This window comes from Herpailurus yagouaroundi, unplaced genomic scaffold (assembly GCF_014898765.1).
Source record: "Herpailurus yagouaroundi ecotype Mexico unplaced genomic scaffold, PumYag 164, whole genome shotgun sequence".
Lineage (NCBI taxonomy): Eukaryota > Metazoa > Chordata > Mammalia > Carnivora > Felidae > Herpailurus > Herpailurus yagouaroundi.
The window spans coordinates 14,110,456-14,125,342 of NW_024412405.1; the positions used below are offsets into that span (position 1 = coordinate 14,110,456).

The window sequence follows — 14,887 nt, forward strand, 5'->3', positions numbered from 1 at the left end:
CTGGGAATTTACTGTTTATTTTAGTTTCAAGGAATACTAAAGGAACTTCCAAAGTGATCCCTTTAAATTGCTTTCCTTACGGTTAAAAAACCAAAGTTAAAAGCAAAACCTGTCAGTCTCCCATCTGAAGACCAGAGCTTGCTCTTCTTTGAAGTCCCCAAATGTTTTCTGTGCGATTGTGGAGACTGTTTTGTTTGGCTAATTACCAGTCTGTCTCCACACAAAAAGGAGCAAGACTAGAAATGCTTTTAAATGCTTCTTTTATTTCATTGGTTGTACATTGGGTGAGTGAACTGAATATTACAACCAAAACATAGAGTTGATACAAATTAGACTCCTGTTTACACTGTAAGGTAATGAATGAGGGAATTCTTTAAGTGGTACAGAAAGATTTAGTAGAAATGTTACCAGTGGTATGGCTGAAAGAATATTTCGGTGAAGTGCTGTTATATCCTGAAAACCAAGAGTGAAATGTAGTTCCCATACAAGTGGTGAGTTCGTCTCTTAACTACAGTATTTGTTGAGTTGCTATCTTCGTGTCTTGGACATTGGTGATTTTATTTTTGTAATTAAACAAAGCATTTAAGATGTATTCATCATAGTCAGACTTCTGAATATAAACAAACTTTTGGCAAATAATATTTATACAGAAAAATAGTTTTAGATCCTCTCAAATCCCGGAATTATTCTATAAAATTACATTATAAATAAATAAAAAGCAAAATCTGTTGTACATATATTTGTACATCTATGCATTTGCCTTGCCTCCTCCTTATTGTAAATGGCATATTTATGACTCTTTGCATATTATAATCACAATTCTGGAAAATGGATATCATAGTAAAAATACAGTCTTCTATATTCATTTGGGGATACAGGTGATGTTTTTGATGCTGCATTATTAAAGGGCTGAAAATAGCTGTGTGCTAATAATTTTAAAAATCAAAATCATGAAACAAAAGAAAGAAAGACAATGTTACAACAATTAGTCTACAAAAATATTTCAGTGATTCCTGTAATTGACCTTTTAGTAACGCATACTATGTTTTCAATGAGTTTAAGTGAAATAACAAAGAAAAAAAAAGAAATGAAAAATGAAACAAGTTTGAATGTTTCAGGCAAGTTGTAGCATAACTACATTGTTATAGTTGAGAAAATTACAAATATCGATAATACATAAAGATGAAACTACCAAAGAAATACAAGTTAGATACGATACTTTCCCACAAATTAAAACAAATGCAACGATACAAGCACTATGTAAGATTACACTTAGAATGTGATTTTCTTTTGATGGGGTTATCAAATCTACAATAGAAAGAGAGTCATTAGACTTTGACCAACATTAAGTAAAATGGCGGATTTCTTTTTGCTCAAACGAAAATGATATGGTTGGTGCATCCAGTTCTCAGAACAGGCAGTGATGCCAAAATTTAAAATATTTTACATTCAATCTCAAAAGTCAAAATACTTCAATCACTAATATGTTCACAAAGAAAATGGATGTTTTAAACAATTACACATAATATTCATTTATAACAGCTGTTTTGTTTTTTAAACAATAATTTAAAAACTATGTAGGTACTGTATAGGCTATGTGCAACATATAAAATGTGAAATATGAAATATTTGGTACGATAGTGCTTAAAATAAACTTTAAAACAAACTTTCTGAACAAAATTTAATTGTATCGCTATTACCTTGAAGATCAACCAAGTATTTAAAAAAGTAAACAACATTAAAATATGTTTCATCCATATATAGTATATATATGTATGTGTATATATAATATGTATGTACTTGTATTAAAGTTTTTTATACTTTTGAGACATAAAATATGCTTTAAGGTGAAAGAATTAAAAGAACTATTTTTTTTCCATGCTGTAGTCAGTTACAACCCTTTAATCCAACTTTTGAAATGCAAAACAGTAATGGATTTTTTAAAAAGTGAAGCTATCTACTTTTTGTTTACATAGTAATTTAGATTAAAGTCACAGTCAAATTTTCAGTGACTAAACTCAAACTTACTTAAATTAGAATATTATACAGATCTCCTCACCTACAGCTTCGTTGTTTGACTAGGTGTTTAGTTTAGAAGTTATTCTGTAACAGGCAACTGGATGGTGAGTTTGAAAAACTAATCCCTCCGATTAGACTGTTGGCATGGGCCTCTCATTCTGGTCAAGCTGGATGAAGTCTGGCAAAATCTAGGCACTTCTACAAAGTCTCTCTTATAAAACAACTTTAAAAATATACTTGTAAAATAATACCTTCAAGACTTTGTTTGGTGGGGTATGAAGCTCATACCGTGCAAAGTTTCTTTTTTCAATCTAGTTAATGTTATTCTAGAATCACATGATTCAATGCGGCATCTCCAGGCAAACCAAACAACCACACTTTGATGTGTCCCCCGTACTTGTGCTTGAACTTCCATTCAAATTTTAGACCTGCGGGACAGGCGTCCGTTTTACTTCACTTCCCACCTTTGCTGCAGCATTCATGTTGTGAAGAAGCGAAACATACTCTTTGATCCAGCGGGTAAATGAAATGACAGTAATTGGCGTTAGAACCTGCCCTCGGAATAGATTTTTTTTTTTTTTTTTAACTAATGCTAATCGCTTATTGCTAACTTGGAAGTATTCTCAATCGAAATGAGTACATTGGTTGGACTTTCTGCATCAGCTATAGTTATGGAGATAAGACAATATTCCTAGGACAGAAACTATGTTTAGAAACCCTTGAAAAGTAAACTTTATTCTTTATGTCTTTAAACGTCACAGCTGGTCTCAGGTAGTTAACTATCTTAGGTTGGAATATACTAAGCATACCATATTTAATACTCATATATGATATAGCAGCACTAGCTTCTTACAGTTGTGGTCTGTCCAGAAGAACTAAATCTTTATTTAGCATGCAGTTTGTGGCAATTCTATTGAGGAGGAAACAGGATAGTATGTACAGTAACAATGTTTAGTTATTCTCAATGCGGATTCTTGGCATTCCATTCCGTTTCTGCTGATTATTTCAGAATTATCTGTTAAAGAAAAAGACAAGCATGCTTTAGACATCCTGCTGGGAGGGAACATAACGAGTTTCAGTTTTTTACTCTTTGAAAATAGGAATTTTCTTCAATTTCTCATTTTGATATATTGTGATCTTTTGATGCAATCGTCATCTTCAACGCTCCCCACCCTCCATGCTGAAAATTTTTATACTCAGGCGCTGCTGCTAGGTGGCCGCTGTAAACAGCAGTGAGGCAAATGCACAGAATTTTATTTTCTGTAAAACTCTGATAGCGGATATGTGGGCATGCAGTGTGTTTAGACCCCGATCTCCTTTTTAGTCTTTGCCTCATATCTCTTTCTTGTATGTTCACATATTCATTCAATTAGTATTTGCTAAGGTGATCAGGGAGTCTAATCAGAGAATTCATTTGTACATGAAAAGTTGTGGGAAAAGTTTAAATATAAACATTTTTAAATGTATAACAAATTAAGTATTATCTATTATTTACGCGCATGTAAAATTCAGAGGTGTTTTCCCATCCAAAGTAATTTTGTTCCCAAGATATAATAACCAGTAGAGAATGTACGAACGTCCCAAATGAAAGAGAAAAAGGGACAATGTTCTAATAAAGCAGTTAAAGCATTCTTAATAAATCCAAAAGCACAGATAAAGCTAAACTATCAGATGCAAATCGTGGTCCCAGGAGTCTGATTTCCAAGCTCATTTCCAACTTCATACCTTTGCAAAAGACAGGGAGTTTGCCTTGGGTGACCCAGTCCTCTAAAGGTCAAGCATTTAAAAAGCCAAGCTTTTAACACGTTCTAACAAAAGTATTTATTCTTCGTGCAATACTTCAGCCAAACTTTGTGCAATGAATGAAATATTTATTTATCAAAGTGCTAAGAGTATTTAGGAAAAAGCCAGTAAAAATTCTCTATGGCCAAGCTAATATTCCTGCACACTGGGATGCAACTCCCAATTAAAGCCTTATTTCTACAAGCATAATTTCTTATCCTATTATGTTAGAATTCACACGTGGATATTTTTTCCTTTTAAGTGGGCGCTCCTGCAGTTTACATAAAACAGTTTTAGTATATACGCAAATAGTACAAACTCAAATTAATTCCTCCCATGAAATAAACCATATCCTTTAATTTATTGGAACATACAGATGTGTGTGGAATTGATAAAAATAGAGGAAGAACTCATTTATATTAAATATTTATACTAAATATAAACTCAAAACTTCTCAGATACGTTCATTCTTTGTTTTTTTTTTTTTTTTTTTTTTAAGTTCCTAGGAATTTAAAACTAACTGGGAAAAATAGCATTCCTTGTCTTGTATACTTATCTACTGATGTCCTGGCACACTGATACACAAATAAAAATGAGATGTAATGATTTTATATGTAAATATTATCACAGTATCCTTGAAGAGCCCATTGCAAGTTGCTAATACCAAATTCAGCTGGTCGTATTGTAACTTCACTTTTGGATTTAGAGACTTGACTATTAAATAGAAATTATTCTATTTAATCCCTCAGCTTCAGTGCTGTCTATAAGGCTTCCAAATAAGAATGTGCCCCAGGACATCAAATCATGTCCTTTTTCTCTTTATTCTTTTACTTCAGCAAGTCTCCCTAAAATATTTATGGGACAAAATTTTGCAATTTCTTAAACTGATACATAAATAATACATATTTTAGAATATATTTACATTCTTGCTTACTAAGTGACACTATATTGCCACATAGAGTGATATTCTGAACTGCCTGGAAAGGAAGGTATCCTACAGAAAGCCTAGCAAAGGGGAAATTTGTATGACAGAAATTAGTTGCAGCAACGCTTTGGACTTATATTTGACAAAGAGACATGTACAACCACTCGGGTTTAAAGGAATTGCAAATTAACCTTGAAGTTAACTGAGAGAGTTAACTGGACTCACCCAGCTTGCCTGGACCCTCCGCCTCAGTTTACACAGGATTCGTTATATGGATAAAGACATAAACAAGAATGGCCGATGCTACTATCTGTCAGCTGTTACTGCCACCTGGCCTCTACACCGGGAAACTCTGGCCATGTCTTTGGCTAACTTGTGGACTATGGTATGTGGTATAAAAAAATGAATAACTCCTGGCAGCCATGAGCTTCAAGAAGTCCAAGAGATTTGATTTTAGAAGAAAGCTTTGAGTGTTTCATTTTTTTGGATGGTAGCATTTTTCTTGAAAATGTAATTTGATTATTACTTTTTCTACCCCCTGAGAAATACAGCTTGCTGGTACAATCTGAATTAAGTGTACTCTGGGGTGAAATACAGTCTGGAGATGCAGACAGGAGTCCAGATGAGGAACAGTTACCAACTGAGTGCCTCTGATACAGCTACCGCCCATTTGACTGCTGCTTCTGATGGTATAGGATGTGGGACACGACAGGCCATGGGGCCCATGGAGGGGACGGAACAAGTTCCAGCTGGAGGGAGACCCCTGGAGGGAAGAGAAGAGCCAAGTGTGTGTGTGGGGGGGGGGGAGGGAGTATAGAGGGTAGGGTGTAGGGAAGCCATTTGGAAGTAAAGAGGGCTCTTCTGTCTAGTTTGAAATCTGGTTTTTCTTTAGTCAGATTATATTTTTAATTCACAGCAAAGAAACATAATTTTAAAATAAAGACAAATAGGTACATTTTGTATGCTTCCCTGCTGCCTCTTCTCAGAGATTTTCTTACTAATTCTATATGGACGTATAAAATTTGTTCTACACATAAAGACTTCTTCAATCTCCGTTGTAATTTTAATGGCCAGCAGGATCAAAACCTTCCGTGGGTGTCTGAATAATGTGCATTCTTAAAAGAACAGATTTCTACGTGGCCCTGAAACATGGGCTATGAATCGGATTTTGACAAGTCCTAATCCTCAGCCTGTCCATTTTAAAGAGCAGTTAATTAAATCACAGTTCACCAAAGTGACCTCGATAGACTGGCTGTCAGTGGCACCCTTCTTGTCCTGCACTTGCCCAAACTGAATCTCCAAAGTTCCTTCCTCAACCTCCTGTGTTTTCTCGGAAGGGGCAATCGAAAATTCCCCTGGCCCCTGGGTCTGCCAGAATATATATATATATATATATATATATATATATATATATATATATGTCAGAGAGCTGGCTACCACACTGGATTCCCCAGAAATCTCCTCTCTGAAACATCATTGTTGTTTTGGTGTAATTTGAATAGATGCCTCCTTGATTTTCTGGGAGGCTCTGAGCGATTTTTACTGGAGCCCTAAGAGCTAGGTCAGTGTTGCCAGTCGTATTTTGCAGACACACAGGAAAAGCAGCACAAACGGTTTTAACCGGCTTGCACGACGTACAAAGTGCTTGTGCAAACCAGCATGAGTTAGAGTTGTTGGCTCATTCTGTCTGCTGGCACGGGAGTCCCCTCCAGGGTATAGTGACAGTCTGCGATGACTGGGGAAAACAGTGATTCCAAAGGACATGTCTATACCTCTCATGGGGCCGGTGGAGATCAGTGCTCAGAAGAAGCCCTGTGGGAGCCTGGGAACCAGGGAAAGGCGGGGCCGTGGGCTAGAGGCTAGAGCAAACAGCATGGAGCCCTGTGTTGGAGGCAGCAGTGACTGTCCGCAGGAGCCATGTGGGGAGAAATTGCTGAGGGACCCTGGGGGTCCTTGCCGGGGGGCGGCCCCCCGCCCCGGCAACCACATCCTACCCAGGGCTCCTCCCGGTGGCTGTTGCACATGTGTCTGCTCACAGCAGTGGAAGCCCCTCCTCCCAGTCACAGGTCCACTGCTTCAGCCTCAGGGGACCCCAGTATGGTATGTGATGGGAAAGAAATCAAATACACTGAACAGGATGTACTTCTGTTCATCTCTCTGATAGACCAGTCTCTCAAATTTAAGTCTTTTCTCATAAAAGGAGAACCATGATGAAGAAGGGTCTAAAATAAGATTTTAGCCAATCTTGTATGGTAAATCAATATTTTGAACTTTTAAAAGTATTATTTTTAATTCCTTTTTCCACTAAAGGAGAACACACAAAAATGAGACTAGCTGATGTCCACAATATTGGGCAATTTAAAACATCTTAAAACTATTTTTAAAATAAAGACTCACACGATCTCAAATTATGAGGTCAGGGATAACTCTTTGGTGGACCCTCTAGTTGTAACAAGAGTATCGGTGATGCAAAAAATATTACTTGGCTGCAGTGGAGTCTACTTTTTAATTAGCATTTCCTTCAGGTGGTCAGATTTGAGAATCTGATGATTCTGCTTAATCCATATCCTTAAATTATTCACATATGAACCCAGTATACAATTAGTCTAATACATATTTGCTGAGGACAAAGCATGAATGGCCCCAAAGAATATCAAATGGGTTGTTTTCTCCTCAAATGTGTTATGAGCAGCCATTTAATAATCTCTGCATCCTCCGGGAAGTGCGTATACCATTTGCTTCATAGTGCAACAGCAGTCAAATTTATTAAAAAGAAGACAGGGTCCCTGCATATTAAGCTGACTGACTGCGGGGCCCAGGCAGGAAATGCACATGAGTGAGTGGGTCAGGTAGGAAGTGTGGCAGATGGGAGGGCCCGTGCCTGGAAGGAATGGCGGAGCAGCTAGTCAGCTCCAGCCAATGGCTACCTGCAGAAACCTGGGCTCCACATTGCTTGGCCTTTCTGTTTTCCAAAAGAGGATGGGAATTCAGCAACTACTTGACATTATAGAAAACAACTCTGTGGGTCAAATATATCTTTGGGCTGAATGCTGGTTTGTGCCTTACTTACTGGGAGGAGAGATCCATTAAGCCTGGATTGCTAGCTTCCTGAGCCAGGTAACAGTCAATGCTGTAGGCAACACTGGGGAGTTAATCCTGCAACTTGCAGACATTTGACTTTCACCCAAAGGAATAGGGTACTTGACCAACAGGCACCCTCTAAGAAAAAAATACTGTCCCTCCCTTTACTGATTCACCGGATAGGAAATATCCACATTGCCTTCTCTCTTCCAAGATGATGTTAGATTTTGGCTGAGCCAACCATATGCTCTTACCCTTGGTGGACACTTGAAAAACAGCTGGCCAGAGTAAGAAATGCACTTGGTTGAAAGCAAAATAGTCCATGCAGAGGCTGAAACACTGAACTTGAGTGCATCGGCATCATCCACTCAACCGCTGAACTAACTAGCCCTGGTTAGCTAGTTAGCCAAAGAAGAGAGATCAGCATAGGATTTCTCCAGGCTTCAGAGGCACCAAGTACTAACACTTTCTGAGTTTCCTGCCTCGTGGTGGATAGCCAGGAACTGAACATATGAATACCCTAGGTTACGGTGAGCTTCCAGATGACTTCCAGAAATATTCATACTTGTTATATAAATGTGTTCATGACAAAGATTCACGGGATGCCAGATGAATTATCTTTCAAAATGTTAGCTCAATATTAAAGTCAGTAAGAACTCTTACTGCTTGGCTTAATTGATACGAAAAACATTTCAATGAAAAGACCAACTGTTCCTACGGATCCAAACCACAAAATAATTAGAAGAGAAGAACAATGTTTTACTTAAATCTTCCTGTGAATAGCCATCCAACAGTGTCTTTGTAGTGTTGAGTTTGATGATGTAGATAAAATATGCCTCATACAATGTTTGTATGGTTTTGCTGAAATCTGAAGGAATCTCAGTGGATCTGAATACTGGCATGGGATCTCTAATGCACATTTCTGAGCAAGGCTGTTGCATTAACTGGGTCCACAGCAAAGTTTTTAAGAATGAGGCCATGTTTCATTCATCTTTATATCTCTAGTGTCTAGGGAGGCACGTATTAACTGTTGGGTGCACGGAGTGCTTAAAAAGTATTTACTGAGGACACGATCCCACAAAGCTGCCATCAGTAGCATACCAACAGACCACTCACAAGTGCGATATAGTAATGGGGGCAGGAAAAGAGCCCTTTGTGCAATATATATCTCTGCAGTCTTTCAGGGAAATTCAGGATTAGGGAATATTCGAGAAAAATAAACCATTCCCCTACTCCCTGTTATATATCGATAAGGGAAAAATATTCCAGGCTGGGGAAGAATCACTCACAAAGACGGAAACAAGGCGGATAAAAAAAAGAGCCACTTGAAGAAAACTTCTAGACTTGGTTGATTCCTTAGACAATCTGTTTCATGGTTACAAGGCCCTGTTTCCTTGGAAGGTAATTTTTAAAAGGATGTTTCACTATCTTTTTAAACAGAACTTATTATTAATTAAAAAATTGAAAACCGAATGGCATTTCCTGCAACTATGGCCAAGCTAGGGAAGCTTGCTTGTTGCTCACCAGGCTAATATTTTTTTTCTTTATTTACGGGTTTTTTTTTTTTTCTTTCTATTCTGTCATGCATGTTCCTCTTCACTACTATCTACTGGCATCCCTCCCTCCTTCAGTCTGTCTACTGTTTAATATTCTCTCGGTCTTTTCTCTAGTACTTCTCATGTCAGTCACGACTGTCTGAAATTCCCTAATTTTGTCTGAGAGGCCAAACTTGTGAAGTATTTTGGTTGAGGCGAAATGTACAAAGGCAGAGGCCCATGGGTCCATTTTTGGCTGCAAACTCATTCTGTACTTAATCACAGAATGGATTACTAAAGTCAAAAGGAAATGTCTTTGGTCTCAGTGACCATAACCTTATCAGAGCAGTTCTAATGATACGGGTTAATAAATGAACATTTGTAAGCACTCTGGCCTATTTCAAGACTATTTGTAAACTTGAACCACACAGACAATTCAAAGATAATTAGTGGTAGATGAAAACACACTTTGGAAAATAGTCCCAGTCATCATTTGGGGGAATAGTATTCTGAGAGAAGGCAACATCTTGTGCCACATTTGACTTGATTTCAAAATGGGCTTGCATGTATGTAGGAAGGCTAGGCACACGTGCGGGTTGCGGAAGAAAGTTCTGAAATATGGCAATGAGTTTCACACTCAAAAAGAGCAACCCAAGGCAGCCGGAATGCCCACAGTATTTAGCAGACCGTAAAGAGTAGTTTAGTCAGATGATTGTTTTGTCCTCTGTTCTTCACAGAAAGTTTACATTCAAAGTTCTAATTCCTTTGTTTTCAATGACCTATCATTTTGCTGAGGACTCATTTCTAAAATTTTCTATCCTATAATATTTCAACAGAAAGATTCTTCAGATATACTTTCTAATACATAAAAATTGATCATTTAAAAATATTAATAATTGAGGTTTTGCATGAAAGTCAATAACCCTGGTCTCACTGAAGATTACTGACCAGGGTCCACACTGACAATTTGTATTATCTGGATTTATCTGGATAAAATACATACATGGAAGTTCTTGATTTGAGTAAGACTGCACTTCTCACATGATTCCATGTCACATGTGGAAAAATCTAGATTCTTGTAAGTATGGGGTGAGGCTCTGCTCATGATCCCCTTATCTATCCCACACCTAGCCTCAACCAATCCAAGTCCCTTGAGGGGATTCTGAGGATCATTTCTGTTGGTTTTACACTGAGATAGGAATCTAGCCCTCGTGTCGCCTAAAAATCCATAGATCATCCAAGCATGACTCTTTCTCCTGTAGGATGTAAATGAGAAAGAAGGAAAAGGCCTATGAGAGACTTTCGTTCCTCATGCTTCCCTGTAATGCTACAGAAGTGTTCAGGGGTGTCGGGTGCTCGTTCTGGAAGAGAGGAGCCGTAACACCATGTTTGCTCTGCAAATGGCAGAGGAAGTCAAGACAAAACGAAAACGAAACCAGACCCTAGACTGGAAGGGCCACACGACAGCCAGGAAAAAAAAAAGAAGTGGGTGGATCAGGCCGTGGCAACCAAGGAAAATGGGAAGGAGGGTGGATGCATGCATCTGGTGGTCGGGTAGGGACAAGTCCCAGGTTTTCTCTTCCTATTCATGCCTGACACTTCTGTCTTCCACACCGTGCATTGCATCCCTACCCTACCGACCTTCCCCAGCAAACATCCTAGTCAAGGAATTCACCGTGGGTGATGGTTCCTCTACTCCCAGCGGATAGAGAAAGTGAAGGACTTTTCTATCACACAGCTGTCTGGGGCTTTGAGTTAGGCATATGTTTTTGGCATCTCTCTTGAGTCTCAAAGATACAGAAATGTCCATGCACATGGTATTTGGCCTGTCCCATGCTGTTAGTACAGTATTATCTTTGAGCAATGTCATGAGCTAAGTAAACTATGATAGGCCAACCTGGAGACCTTACCATCAAGTTCCTCACTGTCTCTATGGGAAAATTATTTGAGTTTCAAACCAAGTGACAAAGGGAATTTTGAACAAACACTTTTAAAATTAAGGACTTTTTATATACGAAAGAAGGCTAAATTCCTCTACTATATCAGACACAGTATACAAGATTGGTACCACACTATTTGAGAAAATATTCTGGGGTGCCTGGGTGGCTCAGTTGGTTAAGCTTCCAACTCTTGATTTCGGCTCAGCTCATGATCTCACAGTTCGTGGGTTTGAGCCCCACGTCAGGCTCTGCCCTGACAGTGCAGAGCCTGCTTGGTATTCTCTCTCTCTCTCCCTCTCTCTCTCTCTGCCCCTCCCCCACTTGCACATGTGCGTGCTCTCTCTCTCTCTCTCTCAAAATAAATGAACTTAAAAAAATATTATAAAACATTATAGGAAAAAATTAGAAAATATTTTTCTAAATATGACATTTCATATTTAGAATATTTTCAGTGAGATGTATAGCAAGTGAGGCTACCAGGGATGAAATAGGCTGCCAACCTTGGAGGCTATTTCACGGAAGGTGACCCCTGGACATGAAGGTGGAATCCAAGAAAACTTTTTTTATGCCTTTAAAAATCAGTTTATGCAGCAATGGAAAAGAGATTTCCAGAGCAGTCATTTATACCTGCTCTTTTCAATATGGGGTTTTGCTTCCAGTAATAAATTGAAGATTTGGGCCAAGAAAAAAATCACAGAAACAAGATCCTTTTGGATTCAACATAAAGTCCTCAATCCTGCTCAATACCCTGCTTTTATATCCACCTCCATTATGTTGGACTTAGAATCCTGAGCACATTTTGGCTGTGGTGTTCATTTTAACAGTGGAGAAGAATGTATAATCCAGCCTGCTAAGAACTGGCTTTTAGGACACTTAAAGGCGGAAAAGTAACCAAATGCTAAGATTCGGTAAAAGGAATGGTAAGATTAATGTTGCATGCAAGCCATGAAATGTGTCTCGTACTCATCTTGCACATTTCTGGAATTGGTGGGATGACCCTGCCATCTAACAAAATTTCCAGCAAAATTAGTATTTTTTTTCCTATTTTAGTTCTTTGCCTGTGTGTCTGCATATGTGAGTCAGAGAGAGAGAGAGAGAGAGAAGGTGGTGAACAAAACTACTTAATTGTGTGTAAAATCATGGCGCAAAGGAAAAATCAGAGTCCTGGACTGGAATTTCAGGAGGTTTATCTGTGCCATCAGCAAGCTTCGTGACCTTCTGAGCCTGGCTTTCTCACTCTGCTTGCACAATGTTGGTACCTCTGCAGGCTTGTGGGTAGCTAAACCAGGTTACCATCTGTCTTCCCTAATAACTCCCAGGGGGAGTCAAAATACCAAAAATGGAGACCGAAAAAAGAAAATATATGAAGAAAGCTCCTCTATATTCTCTTTTATCTCTTTATGGCTGTCCTCTGTCAAAACTCAGTGGCTAGGACCATTCTTTGAGCATTTCTACTTTTTGAGATGATCCTTATTATATGAGAAGTGCTTGGACTGTCACTGTTTGCATGTGGGTTTACTGCCTGGCACCCTCATTAGGTAAGATTCATGAGAACAGGGACTGTTTTGTTCAATACTGTATTCCCAGGAGTGCCTGGATGGCTCTGTCGGTTAAGCGGCTGACTCTTGATTTTGGCTCGGGGCCTGGTCTCATGGTTCGTGAGTCTGAGCCCCACATCGGGCTCTGCACTGACAGTGTGGAGCCTGCTTGGATTCTCTCTCTGCTCCTCCCTGCCTCTCTCTCTTTCAAAATAAATAAATGAACTTTGAAAAATTTTTGTAAATGCTGTATTCCCAGAAATGTCAATTTTACATGAAACATACTAGGTTCTTAGTAAATGTCTGTTGAGAAAAGGTATGAAGGTGCATTGCCACCGAGTGAACACTGGGCTGTTGTTACGGCCTCACATCTCAGCATAGACCCCGCTTCCAGCGAGGATGGCTCACTGAGGACAAATCTGCTTGTGTACGCAGCTGCCTGCTTTACGAAAACAGAACTCTTAAAAGACAACACAGCCACAAAAAATAATTTGTCAGGTAAAAATAACTTTATGCGATGGACCTAATAAAAGTACAATCACATGTCTTCTTTCCAATCCTAATCCCTGCTTGGTTGGAGAAATGTCTATTCAGATCCTTTTTCCAATTCAGAAAATTGTGGCAAATAGGCATAGCTTAAAATTTGCCATGTTGACCATTTTTAAATGTACAGTTCAATGGTGTAAGGACACTCACTGCTGAGCAACCATCAGCACCATCCATCTTCAGGCCTCTTCATCATTCCAAAATGGAACTCTATGCCCATTAAAGAATAACTCCTTACACCCCCTTTCCCCCCAATACTTATTTCCTTCTTCCTTTTTCCTTCTCTTCTCCCCATTTTTGGCTTTAAAATGGGACCCCTGGCTCTCTGTTTCATACCTGAATTGTCATCAGCTTCCTAGACTCACTTTCTAATTCAGCTCCCTGGCTTGCTTACAACCAGACATCCTCCTAGTGGCTCCTTTGAGTTGCCTCCTCCAAGCCACCCCAAACGTTTATTCCCAAGTAGTGATGTTCAATTCACCTGAGACAGGTGTGAAGGTAAGGTTCTATGGAGACTGGGAAGAAAAACAGTGTCTCTCCTTTTAAATTATCGTTGTTTAGGAGTGCCCGGGGGTTAAGCGTCCAACTCTTGATTTGGGCTCAGGTCATGATCTCACGGTTTGTGGGTTTCAGCTCCACGTTGGGCTCTGTGCTGATGGTGCCAAGCCTGCTTGGGATTCTCAACCCTGTCCCTCTCTCTCTCTCTGCCCCTCCCCTGCTTGTGCTCTTTCTCTTGTTCTCAAAATAAATAAACTTAAAAAAATCTTAAAGTTATCATTGTTTGAAAAATTAAAAAAATGAAAAGCCCTGGATGAGAGGACTCCTCTTGGTAGACTCTTTCCAGCCAGAAGTTATTTGCCAGTTTACCATCCTGGTAAGGGTGAAATGGTGACCTTGTCCATCTGCTTTCTAGCTGTTGTTTTCTGGACTAAAATTTGAATTTCCTTATGGTTTCATCAACCAACAGTATTTTCAGACTATTTCTGATACTGAGCTTGGATTTCAAGAGGTTTGTTTCTATTAGAACTTCCTTCTTAAATGGTTACAACTTTAAAAACTAATAGTTAAACTCAATAGTTAGACGTTTTAAAGGGAACCATATAAAGAGATTCATCCCAATCCTACATTGACCATAAACTCCAATCTCATTCTATGGTGGAGACCCAAGAGAACAGGATTTGGAGGCCGGTAAACCTGAATTCTAAAACTGTCCAGCCACTTCCTACCTGCTTGAATCTTAAACAATTTATTCTTTAATGTTTGCTCTCCTCTGGAAAATGGATAAGACACTTCACAGAGTTCTGTTGAACAGTAAATAAAACAATGTATAGTAAGTATCTGGTTTTGTTAAGTGTTGGTTCCGTTTTCTTAAAAGGGAAGGGAATAAATAAAATTTCGTTTCAGCTTCCATTTAAAATGGACATTCAAATAATAATATTGTGCATTTAAGTATTATATGATCTGTATTGCACTCCATCTATGTTGTTAATAAACCTGATTTTGATGATTTTAAGATACTAA

General features: G+C 38.7%; 1 protein-coding gene across 6 annotated transcripts in view; it reads right to left on the minus strand.

Moving 5' to 3' along the window:
• Positions 1-243: 243 nt before the first annotated feature.
• MBNL2 (muscleblind like splicing regulator 2) overlaps positions 244-14,887 on the minus strand; it is a 157,864-nt gene continuing 143,220 nt past the window's right edge. For 4 of the 6 annotated variants that reach the window (XM_040487215.1, XM_040487218.1, XM_040487219.1 and 1 more), the window contains one exon: positions 2,978-3,034. In XM_040487215.1, coding sequence (XP_040343149.1) covers positions 3,020-3,034 — 15 coding nt within the window. In that variant the 3' untranslated portion in view covers positions 2,978-3,019. Of the gene's footprint in view, positions 3,035-14,887 lie in introns of all 6 variants that reach the window. The other 2 variants (XM_040487216.1, XM_040487220.1) reach the window with 1 other exon arrangement.